This window comes from Lepus europaeus, chromosome 19 (assembly GCF_033115175.1).
Source record: "Lepus europaeus isolate LE1 chromosome 19, mLepTim1.pri, whole genome shotgun sequence".
Lineage (NCBI taxonomy): Eukaryota > Metazoa > Chordata > Mammalia > Lagomorpha > Leporidae > Lepus > Lepus europaeus.
In genome coordinates, this window is record NC_084845.1 from 71,039,497 (window position 1) to 71,053,383 (window position 13,887).

The 13,887-nt window shown below is 67.2% G+C and overlaps 1 protein-coding gene across 1 annotated transcript in view; it reads left to right on the forward strand.

Moving 5' to 3' along the window:
• JPH3 (junctophilin 3) overlaps positions 1-10,289 on the forward strand; it is a 59,957-nt gene extending 49,668 nt beyond the window's left edge. The window contains exons 3-5 of the mRNA XM_062177540.1: positions 1,484-1,608; positions 5,785-6,617; positions 9,765-10,289. Of these exons, the coding sequence (XP_062033524.1) occupies positions 1,484-1,608; positions 5,785-6,617; positions 9,765-9,845 (1,039 nt within the window). The 3' untranslated portion in view covers positions 9,846-10,289. The remainder of the gene's footprint in view (positions 1-1,483; positions 1,609-5,784; positions 6,618-9,764) is intronic.
• The last annotated feature ends 3,598 nt before the right edge of the window (positions 10,290-13,887 follow it).

Consider the following 13,887-nt stretch of genomic DNA (forward strand, 5'->3'; position numbering starts at 1 on the left):
TCGGTGGGGTCTGTGCTGGGGCAGGCGGCCTCCTGGGTACCTGAATGAAGGAGGAGGAGGGAGAGACAGCCCCTGTGGTCCCCTGCTGGTGTGCCGGCCCTGGACGCCTCTGCCCTAGGCTCCCGCAGGGGACCCAGGCAGCCCCTGCCCTGCCGGGCCCTGCTCTGTCCCCATCACCGCCAGCTGCGCCTCGGGCGGTCAGACCGCGGCTCCCGCCCTCCTGGCTGTCACCCTCTGGGAGGAGCTCACGCCACCTCTCGTGGCCTCGTGAGCCTCTGACCGACCACCAACCGGGCCGGGGCCATCCCCTGGGGGAGCTGCAGGCTGGGACACACCGGCTGCCTGGGGCTCGTGGACCGGGGCTGCGCCCGGGGCCTGCAGTGCCTCAGAGTCTGGTGCTGCTCACCGCTGTGCTCACGGGGTTAGGTCCCCACACGCTGCCTATTCTGTTGTGATTGTAGCCACCAGGTTCCGAGGAATCTTCCAGAAGGAATGTTCTCACTTTACATGGCCGTGGGACAGGGGTGGCAGCCGTGTTGAGTGACAGCTGTCTTCTTCCAGTTTTCAGGAAATTGTGTGAAGGGTGGCATTTTCTCTCGGGATCAACGTGCAGGGGGCCATGGAGCAGGTGGTGTGTGTGGCGACACCTGGTGGGGAACCTGGGGACGTGTAGGGGGCATCCCGGGACAGGTGTTCAGGGCTGTGATGAACGGGACTGTGTGTGTGCGCGTGTGTGGCACAGGTTTAGTTTTCCCGGTAAAAATTAGCACCGTGGGATTTAAATACAGGAGACTCCCGAGCAGCTTAGGGGTCTCACTCTAACACGCGGCCTCAAGTAACTGCCCCTGCGGGAGACAGGGTCGGGCGGCCTGGTCGTGTGTCCCCGGGGTTCACGGCTGAGACTCCCACGTGCCGGGGCCTCTGGGGGGTGCTTGAGCTGTGAGATGGCCGGGGGGATGCAGCCAGGAGCCGTGACCAGAGTGCGTCCCCCAGCCCCTGCCACTGGTGCCCTGGCCCCGGCCCGCCAGCTCCAGTCCCGCTGCCGGAGCCACCGGCGTGGTGTTTTGCTGCGGTAGCCGAGCAGACTTTGCCAGGGCTGGGCACTCTGCCAGCTTCCCCGGCGTCAGGACAGCGGTGCACACGGCCCCTGCACGGCCGCGTGGAGCCAGTGTGGCAGAAGGGAGAGCCCTGCCCCCACCTCCGCCACCTGCTGGGGACGGGCACAGGAGAAGCAGTGCGTCCCCTCCCGCCTCGCCCAGCAGGGGACGGCTGGCTGGCCCCTGCCCCGGGGCCGGGGCGCTCACGCAGCGTGGCCTGGGCTCGTGAGAACAGACGTGGTCCACATGGGCAGGTGCCGTTTGCTGGAAGCGCGGAACAAGAAGAGGCAGGGGGCGGGGCACGCGTGGGCGCCCGCCTCTGGTCTCAGCCCAGCCCTCCCCCGGGCTGCTCAGACCCCGGCCCTCACCACTGCCCCTCCCCCCAGGACCTCCCACTCCCGGGCCAAGGCCGAGGCGGCCCTCACGGCGGCTCAGAAGGCCCAGGAGGAAGCACGGATCGCCAGGATCACTGCCAAAGAGTTCTCCCCCTCCTTCCAGCACCGGGAGAACGGTGAGTCTGGGGTCCCGGGGCGGGGCGGGGGAGGTGGGCCCTGGGCTCGGGCCTGTGCACGCCGGGCCCCCTCTCTGACCTGGGCTCGGGCCTGTCCACGCCGGGCCCCGCACTCTGACCTGGGCTCGGGCCTGTCCACGCCGGGCCCCGCGCTCTGACCTGGGCTCAGGCCTGTCCACGCCGGGCCCCGCGCTCTGACCTGGGCTCAGGCCTGTCCACGCCGGGCCCCGCACTCTGACCTGGGCTCAGGCCTGTCCTCCACGGCTGGCTGGGTGCAGACAGCAGGACTCTGCCCCGGGAAGGGGGGTGACTGTGCGGGGCCTCTGCACGCATCTCCTTCCAACACGCGTGTTGGCGTGTGTGTGGCTGCGTGTGGCTTTCCTGCTGTCTACAACGTGAACATGCACTTGCTGGGCATGTGTGCGTCTCGCGCCACTCTTCCCCTAGTGTTCTAGAATGTTCTATGATGATGGATGTCTTCCGCACCTCCCCTGGTGCTCTGGACCGTTCTCGGGCAGGCGGGCAGGCCCTGCAAGTGCGCACGCGTGTGGCCAGGTGACGTGCGGAGAGGGCTCGTTCCAGGGCAGAGATGCACGCTGGGCTGTCACGCACCTGCTGCAGAGGGAACAGGCCAGGCAGGGTCCCGGCCGAGCTGTGCTGAGCCCCAGGCACCCGGGCTCCTGTCACCTCTGCACCCTCGGCTGGGTGCGCTGCCCAGGGCCGGCATTGCTGCCCTTGACCAGGGGCTGGGCCAGCCAGGACTCGACCCTCGAGGTGGCCCCGTGGCCTTTCCCGTGAGGCTGGCTGTGCCCTCCGGCAGGTCTACGACAGTGCACAGCCTGCACGCTTCCCCGGTGTTCTAGAATGCTCTGTGACAGTCCCGGGGTTCTAGAACGTTCTGTGACAGCGCACAGCCTGCACGCTTCCCTGGTGTTCTAGAATGTTCTGTGACAGTCCTGGTGTTCTAGAACGTTCTGTGACAGCGCACAGCCTGCACACTTCCCTGGTGTTCTAGAATGTTCTAGACAGTCCCGGGGTTCTGGAACGTTCTGTGACAGCGCACAGCCTGCACGCTTCCCTGGTGTTCTAGAACGTTCTGTGACAGCGCACAGCCTGCACACTTCCCCGGTGTTCTAGAATGTTCTAGACAGTCCCGGGGTTCTGGAACGTTCTGTGACAGCGCACAGCCTGCACGCTTCCCTGGTGTTCTAGAACGTTCTGTGACAGCGCACAGCCTGCACACTTCCCCGGTGTTCTAGAATGTTCTAGACAGTCCCGGGGTTCTGGAACGTTCTGTGACAGCGCACAGCCTGCACGCTTCCCTGGTGTTCTAGAACGTTCTGTGACAGCACACAGCCTGCACGCTTCCCTGGTGTTCTAGAACGTTCTGTGACAGCGCACAGCCTGCACGCTTCCCTGGTGTTCTAGAATGCTCTGTGACAGTCCCGGGGTTCTAGAACCTTCTGTGACAGCGCACAGCCTGCACGCTTCCCCGGTGTTCTAGAATGCTCTGTGACAGTCCCGGGGTTGTTCTAGAACCTTCTGTGACAGTGCTGCGTGCTTCCCCGGAGATGATGGATCTCCTGTGGCAGCCAGAGCCTGTGTGGGCACAAGGGGGACTGAGGAGTCGAATCTGCACTTCCATTTCCTCCTCCCCCGCCCGTGTGCAAACATGAAGTGGACACGTGGGCAGTGGCTGCGTGGTGGACGCACAGCCCTTGTGCCATGGGTCTGGAAGGACCTGGAACACTGGGCAGGGAACGAGGCTCACGAGTGCTGTGTGCTTTCTGCTGGGCGCCAGGGCCCACGAGCCGACCGCTTGACCCTGGGGGCAGCGGCACAGCCCACCCCGCCTCCCCAGTCTCCCTGCCTCCGCCCCCTCAGACCTGCGCTCCCAGGCAGCGGCAGCACCAGGCAAGCGTGCCGAGGCCCCTGGGTTGGCAGCTGCCGTCTGTAGTGATGCCACAGCCCAAGCACACCCAGGCCCGCAGCCCCGGCCTCAGGGAGGCGGCGAGGAGCCAAGCCTGGGGGAGGGAGGGGGGAGCGGCCGGCTGCTCGCTGCCCTCCGTTTCTGGCACAGGCTCGGACGGCGGCTGTCGCTCCTGGCTCCGTATCGCGTTTGCTGGCTGAGGGCGCTGTTTGGGGAGCCTGCTGCCCCCCAGGTGTGGGCAGGGTGGGCTCTGCGAGGCTGAGGCCCCACTGGACAGGCCTTGGCTGTCAGGTCAGGCTCAGCTGTGCTGGACCCCGTGAGGGGCGGGGCTGCAGCACCCAGACCACGTGGGCTCAGTGCGTGTGTGGGCTGCGCCCCCTCGCCGCAGCGCCCCTGGCTCCTGTGTGCTCCCCCAGGACGTGCGGTCATGCAGCGTTGGTGCTGGTGTTGGGCTTGCTCTGGGATCTGTCTCCCAACATCAGGGCACTTCCTGTTTGCACCTGCAGTGTGTTAGAGGCACCGGAAGTGTGCAGACAACGGCCATGCGGGCGAGGAGGACATGGGTGTTCCCATCTCGGCCGGGCCTCGTGGGCAGATACCAAAGCAGAGGGACAGGGCTTGCCCAAGGCCTTGGACACCACATGGCAGAGCTGAGATTTAAAATGAGGCCTAGCCCCAAGCCTGTGCTACCCCTGCTGCTAAGGAGTTGTAGCTGGGAGAGGCTGGTCACCTCCAGTGTCCGGGCAGGACCCCTGGCGGCCTCTGGCTGCAGAACATGGCACAGCGATGTGGCCTGTGGTCACTGGCTCAGGGCAGGGGAGGCAGAGCCCAGCGTCCACCCGCCCACCGGAGCTCGGGAGGCTGGGCTGAGCAGCTGTGGGCCAGGACTCAGGCCAGAGCAGGCACAGGAATGGAGCCACCTCACACGCTGGCATGGGCGCTTCCGGGAGCCCTGCGTGCTCTGGGGGCTAATTTTAGCTGACAGCCACCTCCTGCTATGGTGGTGCTAATGGGGTGCCGGCTTCCCTCCTGGGCGGGGGGCTGCGGGCCAGCCAAGGCTGCCGGAGGGCACAGCCAGCCTCACGGGAAAGGCCACGGGGCCACCTCGAGGGTCGAGTCCTGGCTGGCCCAGCCCCTGGTCAAGGGCAGCAATGCCGGCCCTGGGCAGCGCACCCAGCCGAGGGTGCAGAGGTGACAGGAGCCCGGGTGCCTGGGGCTCAGCACAGCTCGGCCGGGACCCTGCCTGGCCTGTTCCCTCTGCAGCAGGTGCGTGACAGCCCAGCGTGCATCTCTGCCCTGGAACGAGCCCTCTCCGCACGTCACCTGGCCACACGCGTGCGCACTTGCAGGGCCTGCCCGAGCCCGGCACCACGGCTGCAGCCCAGCCCCACTCACTGCTGCACGTCTAAACCCCAGAGATGGCACCAGTGGCTGAGCTGTGTGGACCTGGCTGTCACTTTATAACTGCTGGCCCAGACCAGCTGGAGGGCAGCCATGTCCCTGATGCCACCTCTCCTGCCGCAGGCAGAGGCTCGGTGCAACCTGGCAGAGCAGCCAGGTGCCTGGTGGCCCGGGTCCCGGGGCTCTCTGAGCATTGCGCCCGGCAGGGTGGGTGGGGCGGGGGTCTCCCGGCTGAGCCTGGGGGTGGACTTGGAGACGAAGGGATAGGGATAGGAAAGGCCGTGTTCTCGTGTTCCTCCCACTGCGTCCAGCCTGGGCCCGCCGGTCAGTGGACATGGAACCTGCCCTTTGGGGGTGGGGGGTGCGCCCCTCTTGCCCAGGCTCGTGGAGCTGCAGGGGAGTCGCAGTAGCCGGGCCCCTGCCATCCAGGCCTTGGGGGTCCTCGGGGCACTGACTGCTGCTTCCACTCCCCAGGAGCCCCCTGACCCTGCCAAGGGGGGAGCCACGGCCCCAGGAAGAGGCATGGCCGGGCTGCCTCCAGGTCCCAGGTGGGCAGACAGGGTGACCCCTCTGCAATGCGGCTTGGCCTCCCCAGTTGGGGGACGCTACCTCAACCTCAGGAGGGCCCTGCTGGTCAGGGTCAGGGTGCCAGGCCAGGCCAGGCCAGAGTCCTAGGGCTCCCATCCGTCCCTGCAGCCCCAGGGCCAGGGCTGGGAGCTGCTGCCCGCTGCTCTCCATCCTCCAGGCACCCACGGGCGGGGCCGTGGCCACGGCCTCTGCTGCACGGGATGCGAGGCGCAGCCTGGGCGCCCCGGTAACCACGCTCTGCTTCTTCCCTCACCCAGGGGTGGAGTGCCAGCGGCCAAAGCATCAGCTCTCCTGTGAGGACATCGAGGTGCTGTCGGCCGGGGCGCCCCTGCAGCAGGAGAGCCCCGGGCTGTACCGCAAAGGCACCACCCCTTCCGACCTGACCCCCGACGACAGCCCCCTGCAGAGCTTCCCCGCCAGCCCCGCGGCCACCCCGCCCCCGGCCCCCGCCTCCAGGAACAAGGTGGCCCCCTTCTCCCGGCAGCTGTCGGTGGACGAGGAGCGAGGCGGGGACATCCAGGTGCTCCTGGAGGGCCCGGGAGGGGACTACGCCCGCGGCGGCTGGGGCGAGCAGAAGGCCGGGGGCCCCCGGGGCGTGCGCAGCGGCGCCCTCCGCAGCGGCCAGCCCGCCGAGGACCTGCGCGCCCGGGGCTCGGGCCACAGGCAACCCGGGAACCCCAAGCCCCGGGAGCGGCGGACGGAGTCCCCCCCCACGTTCCCGTGGACGCCCCACAGCGCGGGGGGCGCCAAGCTGCTGGAGCGCGACGAGGAGCGGCTGAGCAACTACAAGCTGGAGATGAGGCCGCTGCTGAGGATGCACGCGCCCCCCCCCAGACGGCGCTGCGGCCGGGGCCCCGACGACCGGGGCTTTGGGGTGCAGAGGCTGCGGCCCAAGTCCCAGAACAAAGAGAACTTGAGGCCGGCCTCCGCCACGGAGCCCACGGTGCAGAAACTGGAGAGCCTGCGGCTGGGCGCCCGGGCCGAGCCCCGGCTGCTGCGCTGGGACCTGACCTTCTCCCCGCCCCAGAAGTCCTTGCCTGTGGCGCTGGAGTCCGACGAGGAGACTGGGGACGAGCTCAAGTCCAGCACGGTGAGCGGGCGGCCGTGGCCCTGGGGTCTCTGCGCGCTCCCTGAGGCTGGCCCTGCCCCTGGTGGTGGTGGGGGTCGGCAGGCCCAGAGGCCGGCAGAGGGCTTCGGACGCCCCCTACAGGAGAACGGGCATCATGGGCCCCTACCAGCTGCTCCCGGTCAGCAGGTGCTGACCGCCCCGGGAGCATCCCTGCTCTGCAGGGGGATGGCCGAGGAGAGGGCTTGAGCTCAGCCAGGCCCCTCACCGTCTAGGGGTGTCACCCTGTGGCAGGTGCCCGTTGGGCCGTTGTGGGTCCCACCTGTGGCCTAGGGGAGCAGCAGTTTCCCCTGGCCCGCCCAGCAGGGGCCCAGCTCCTGGCTGAGGCCACGGTGACCTGCAGCCAGAGATCGGCCCCGAGGCCGGCTTGCTTGTACAGCTTTGTTTTGCCCGCCACAGTCGTGGGCGGCTGTGTGGACGCGGCACGGCGCGTGGGGCTATTTTAGGTGCAGGGGGTGATGGGCAGGCGTGAAGGTTCTATACTTAGCTGAGCCACGCTGGTGTCCAGTGTGTGAGCGCAGGGACCAGCTCCAGACCGCCTCCTGGTGACCGGTGTGTGAGCGCAGGGACCAGCTCCAGACCGCCTCCAGACTGGGTGGGGGTCCCAGGAAGCGCTCTAGCTGGGGCTGCTGATGGAGACCCTCCTCCGACCCCAGGGAACCACCCAGGCTCCGAGCGACGGGCGCCAGCCCCCGCCTAGGGCCAGGATGCCGTGCTGGCATGCTGTTTCTGGTTTTCTTTTCTTGATTTTGTTCTGAGTGTCGCGTGAGCTTTCAGGGTGAGGCTAGGCAGGGTCTCGTCAGCCTTGGGGCTGTGCCACCCGCTGGGCCCGAGGGGAGACGAGGTAAGAGCCAGGGGCCTCCAGTGCTGTCCCAGACGCTGGGCTGCGGGAGAGCAAGGAGCTGCAGCTGTGTCCGTGGTGCAAGGGGAGCCGAGGCTCGGGGGCTTCCTGGGCCACTGTGCGGCCGGCCGCGGGCACTGGTGGTCCCACGGGCACGCTCGGGGTGCAGGACTGAGGCCCACACAGGGTCCTGGACGCCCTGTGTGTGGTGTATGTGGGGTGAGCGTGCAGTGCCGTGTAGATGGTGTGCGTGTGGAGGTCTCCGGCTCTGGACTGCGCCAGGCTGGCGGGTCACGGCCTAGGGGCTGTGCTTGTAGTGCTGGAGGCTGCTAGGAGACCCCGGCCAGGTGGGAGTGCCGGCGGGCAGCCAGGAAGGTAGTTCCAGACCCAGGGACTGGTGTTTGTGGCTGGCCCGGTCACGGGCAGCAGCTGGGCTGTGCTGGCTGCCCATGGGGAGGACAGGGTTGGGCAGCAGCCGAGGGGAACCGCGGCACGGGGCTCTGTCCAGTCACCACGGCACCATGAGCAGGGGCACACTGGCGCCCATGGCCCCTCCTGGTCTTCGACCCCAGCTGGATGGGCTCAGGGCAGCTGTGGTGGAGTGCCCAGGGCCTGGGTAGGACGTGGCCACTGAGGCCTTCTACCCCGCGAGCCGGCCATGGCTGTCTCGAGTCAGACTTGTGGCCGAGCAAGCCTTGTTCTCCCTCTTGAGTCTCTCAGCTGAGGCTGGGCCAGCAGTGATGGAATGGCCCAGGCTGCAAGCCGGAGGGCGTGTGTGGTGGTCAGACTGAGGTATGAGGGCAGGAGCCAGGCAGCCTGGGCAGTCCTGCGGGTCGCGTGAGCTCAGGCCTGTCTCCGAGCCCCATCCCGCACCGCTGGCTGTGCTCACGGGACGTTCGGTCACACCTGAGACGCTGTGACAGTGCCACGGCACTCATCAGTGCCACGCTGAAAACACCCAAGGGCAGGGCTGGAGGTGAGCTGCCTGCGGCCTCGCCAGGGTGGGGACGAGAGCGGGGCTCTCGGGTGTGGACAGGGCAGGGTGGAGGACAGCGTGACGGGATCCCAGCACCCCCAGGCTCTCTGGGGACGGGAGCAGGAGGCGGGCACAGGTCTGCTTGCTCAGGGCTCAGCGCCGCCCACTGGAGCCCAGCAGGCCCTGTCTTTCTTGGAGCACCTGCTGGGATACGGGGAGGCAACGCGCAGACCCACAATGCACCAGTCTGAGTGCCAGTCCGCAAGCTCCACCCCTCCTTTATTCTGGGAAACGCCCTCCCACAAGGCACCCCCCCCCCCCCCCCCCCGCTGCCCCGACTCCACTTTGGGCCTCTGGGTTGGTCTGCTCTGGACGGGTCGTCAGCAGGGTTGGGCCCTGAGCATCGTGTGTCAGGGTGGATTGATGTCGGGCGCAGGAGCGCTGCTGTGGGGTCCAGCATCCTCCACCCGAGTGCTGGGGCTCAGGTCTGCAGGGCGCCGGGTGGGGTGCACTGCGACTCCATGTCCTAGGGAGCTGCCTCCCGGAGCTCCTGGGAGCCAAGGCACGCCTCGGGGTCCCTGACGCCCCGCCCCTTCCTGCAGAGTGGGTCCAGGCCTCACACCCTGGGGGCTCCTGGGCCCCCGTCACGTTCTGAAACCTGCAGAGGGGCCAGACTTGGGGTGTAAAGGAGCCTCCCCAAAACCAGTCCGTGGTGACGGGCCGGGGGACAGTGCAGCCCAGATGTTGAAGCTGGGCTGGCCCGTCTGCCCACCCCGGAGCAGCCGTCTGGGACGGTACACACGGCGGCTGCTTTCCCGGTCATCCTGTGGCCAACCAGGGCAGCTGTGGGGACAGCAGGACGGGACCATGTCCTGGGCAGGGCTGTGGTGGACGCACCATTTCTGGTGCTGCGGTGTCACCCGTCCTGTTCCCGAGGGCCAGCCAGAGCAGTCACGGCTGGGGCAGTCGGCGGCCAGGTATGGTCTGCAGGCTCACCACAGCCGGGCGACAGCTGGCATGAGGAGTGGGGACCCTGACAGCCCAGCCGTGGATGCCAGCAGGCTAGATGGTGAGCCAGGCGGGGGGTGGGGGTTTGGGGGGAGGAACCAGCAGGAGGCCCGGCTGCAGCCGTGCGGCAAGGGGAGTCTGCTCCAGGGACCCCGGCTACCCGGCGGGGCGCCACCTGCACGGCGGGGGTGGGTGCAGTCACTGCTCTCTCCTTCCCAGTTTGATTCTGGGAAAGTAGGTGGGGGGCGCCGTGGGGCCCCCCACTCACCCCTCCCTTCCGCTGCAGGGCTCGGCGCCTGTCCTGGTGGCCATGGTGATCTTGCTCAACATCGGAGTCGCCATCCTGTTCATCAACTTCTTCATCTGATGGGACTGCTGCGGCCAGGGGCCAGCCAGACCCCGCCCGGGACGGCCCAGCGGCCGCCGCGTCTCCAGAGGACAGGACTGGATTACTCACAGTTTGCCTTCTTCCCTGGGTGATGTGTTGGATTTTAGCCAGGAGCCTTTGCCTAACACGGCGCTGTGTGGTGTGGCAGAGGCCGGCGCGCCAGCCTCCGGCCCCACGTGAGGAGAGAAGGGCCAGGCCCCCAGCAGCGCGAGAGGCGGAGAGTCCCTGGCTTTGTTCTTCCTAGCCGGAGGGTCGCTGCCCGTGTGGGTGCGAGGCAGGGGGCAGCAGGGTGTCCCAGCCCAGGCCTCGTCCGACTCTCAGTCGGCTGCGTCAGGAAGGAGAGCGAGCCCGCCTTCTCGGCACTGCCCCCCCGGCCCTCCTCGGAGCCGCCTCCCCACTCGGAGTCTTAAGCAAAGCCCTGTCTCCCCACCGTCCACCGCCACTCGCCGCCCGCCCCTCCCCGCGCTGACGCCGAGGGGCTGCCGAGCACGGAGCCCACTCCGCTGCGGCCGGTGTGACAGCGCGCGTGGGCCCTGAGCTCCGTGTGCCGGACGTGTCCCCGATGCCCGGTTACTGACCTCCACGGGTTCTCACCTGTTTGTTCTGTGCCTGCCTCGACCTCCCCGACAGATAGCATTGTGCCCCTGCTGCTCAGAGGGTCTGGCCCCGGACGGCCCCGAGACGCTGTTGCATATCAAGCCCTCCCCGGTGTACGACGTGACTCGTTCAGTCCCTCGGAAACAGGTCCCCGTGTCTGCCTTCGCGGCCAGGGCTGTCCCTCCAGCACACGAGAGGCCGGGGTGGGACGCGCCTGGGTGCCGCGGCCCTCGCCCCCGTCAGGGCCGTGTGCGCGCCCGCCTGGGGGGCCGGGGGGCCCTCCCGCCTCACGGACTCGCCTTGCTTTGCTCATGTTTAGCTGTCTCTCTGCTCCCTTTCGAGCAGATTTCTTTACTACACTGCACTGGATTGCTATATTTTTAACCAGAAATAAACGAAAGATTAGAGCATGTTCCAGTTAAATCCAGTTTTACTGTTTTCCCTTTGCCACTCCCCGCCCCTCACGGTGCGGCTGGGCTGGGGGCCGGGGAGGGGTGGAGCGTTTCCGGTAGGCCACTGCCCAGGGACACCGCATCTTTCTGAACGTCCTCCCTCGTCCTTTCTCTAACACGGAGCGGTTGCCACAGACCTGAAGTGAGCCAAATGAAGACCCCTGCCCCGCAGCCGAGGCTCCTCGCGCTGGGGTCCGCGGCCCGTGATCTGCCTGCTGCTGGGCCATCAGACCATGCTGGCTGGTACGTTCCGGAAGCTGCATGGCAGAGGCCCAGGTGTGCCCCCCGCTGGGTGCGCTGCCCCCCCCCCCCAGGCGCCCGCTGCACGCTCCCCCGTGCCCGGGCAGGACCAGGGGGTCCCAGTGGACTCGATGCAGCCGCAGCGAGTGCCTGGAGACGCCCTGCAGCCTCCCACCCTGTCCTGCCCTGGACGACAGGCAGGGCTCGAGGCGAGTGGGGAGCACCAGAGCAGAACCGTGCCGGGACACGCTGGCACCGAGCGCCAGACCCGGGCGACACGGCAGTGAGCTCTTGAGGACTTTCCCTCCCGGACAGCCGCTTCAGGCTCTCGGTGCAGAGAAGCTAAGAGACAGCCGAGAGCCCGCGCCCGGTCCCTCCCGCCCCAGGCACCCTGTGCCTGTGGCTCACCTGTTGCACACTGGACTCACCTGTGCCTGTGGGGACCTGGGTGCCCGCCAGCCCCGAGGGATGCCTCCCCGCTCCTGCATCTCGTCATCTACCACGCCGGACTCCCAGACACATAGAGGAAGCAGTGAGTGCCACAGCGGTTGGGGCTGTTGACAGCACTGTGCCCGCGACGGCAGAGGACGGCAGCCCAGGGCAGGGGCCGCTGCAGTGTCTCCCTCCGTGCTCTGCACACACCTCGTGGCCAGAGCGTCCTGTGGAGACCGGCAGAGGGCGCCCACACCGCCTGCTCGGCCCTGCTGGCTCTCAGAAGGGTCCAGTCCAGTCCAGGAGTTACTGAGCCACGGGGGAGTCCCGGGTGTTAGACTTGGAGTGGATGCGTGTAGGGGGCGGGGGTAGGTGAAAGGCAGCTGTGTGCTTTCTTAGGTTGTGGTTCCAATGTTTACCTGGTGATAGCGCCAGCATGGCCCCCCCGGACAGGACCTGCTGGGCGTGGACCCCAGGGACAGGAGAGGCTGAGGCCCAGCCACCCCCAGGACGCCGACAGCCCCTGCTCTGGCACACCTGGGACTGGAGGGTGGAGTCCCTGCCTGGTCCGTGTCTTGCTCCTCTCACGCTCACCGTCAAAGCACCTGCTAGGCCTCTGGGTGACGTCCATTTCTACAGCTGACCACGATCTCGACCCTTAGAAGGCATGGCCACCATTTTCATCCAGGATCTTAGGGCTCAGCTGCAGGAGCCTGAGCCGGCTCCCGGGCGCTGCCGTTGCGGCGCTGGGCGGTGCAGCTGTCTCATTAGCTCTGTCCTCTTGCCCAGGCCCAGCCAGGTGTCAGGTGATGCTGTCAGTCCGCCAAGGCCACAGTGAGCTGTGCCCAAGTGCTGGGAAGTACCACTAACTCAGCCTGGAGAGATGCAAACAGAGGACAGTGCCTGTTTCTGGTTTTTTTCCTTCTCCCCTTAAAGCCAAGTTGTGTCTTGCCCCCTGCCAGGACACGGCGAGCTCAGCAGCAGCGGGGTGCTGGGCGCTGGGAGAGCGCAGGCCCGGGGGCAGGAGGGTGGTGGGACACTCCCCAACTCTTCTGTCCCTACTGGGAGCAGGGGGTGCGAGGCCGCTGCCCATGGCGCGGAGTGCCTGTGTCCTGGGTTCCAGGGACGGGGCGACCTCCTGGCTCTGCCCCACCCCAGCCACTCCCCACCGGCCAAGACGCATGCCTGCACACATGTACTTCACTCGGCGGGCACTGCACCCCTGCCCTCACCACTGCCACCTGCAGGTGCAGGTTGCCAGCCACCCCACCCCCGCTCGGTGACAGCCGCAGGCCAGCCCAGGGAGGCCACACCGCGTTCTGCCCTGGTCATCTGCCCGTGAAAGCCACACCAGCCCCGGGGGCAACACCATGGCCAAGTCCACCCAAGGTCATGGCTTTCTCAGCCCATGGCTTCCTGCATCACACTGCCCAACCCCCGACCACCACAGCACCTGCAGAGCCCGCGGCCTCCCCCTCGCGCCGTCAGGAGGTGGGGCTCCCAGATCACCTATGAAAAGGCAGAGGCCAGTCTGCACGGGGTGGGGGTGGGGTGTGTGCCGGCTGTCCCCAGACACAGGGTTCAGGCTCAGGGGAGGTCGGTGGGGGGGGGGGAGGTGGCACGGCAGGGGGAGGCCTCTGGGTGACACCTGCCCTTTGAGTACAGCCTCACCAGAGCGGCTCTGCCTTGTGCCTCCCTGGGCTCCAGGTGGGCGGGGGCACCTGACTCCCCATGCTGACCCCAACCCCTCCGGCTGGACTCGCAGCCACCCGCGGCTCATGACCGAAGCCACACTGGCTGGGGCCGCCCTGCCTGACGGGGAGCTGTGACCCTGGTGTAGACGCCACCTTGCAAGTTCTGATGGGAATTGGCCGTAACCTGCCTTGCCTTTCCTGTGCGTGTGAATGGCTGACAGTGCGGCTGTCCCGGGCACTGACAGGGACGGGGACCGTGTTCTGACTTAGATTAGCGGCTACAACGCTACCTCGGCCTTCTTTCCTTACAGCTGGAAAGACAGCTCCGTCACTAACGAAAATAAAAAGTTGTTTTCGTAACCAGCGTCTACTCTCTCCGTCATTCCACTACCACACACCTCCCTGTGGAACCAGGGGACGCGGCTGGAGAACAATTTTACTCTTTTGGTAATAAACTCCATCATCTCAAACTGGAAAACGTGTTTAACGTGGCTGCAAGTCGGTCTTTGCTGGCAGCTCCTCCCAGCCGTCGGCACGGGGGCTCAGCGGGGACGTGGAGGACCCCGCCCCCACCACCTAACCCCACCCTAACCCTAACCCTGCACC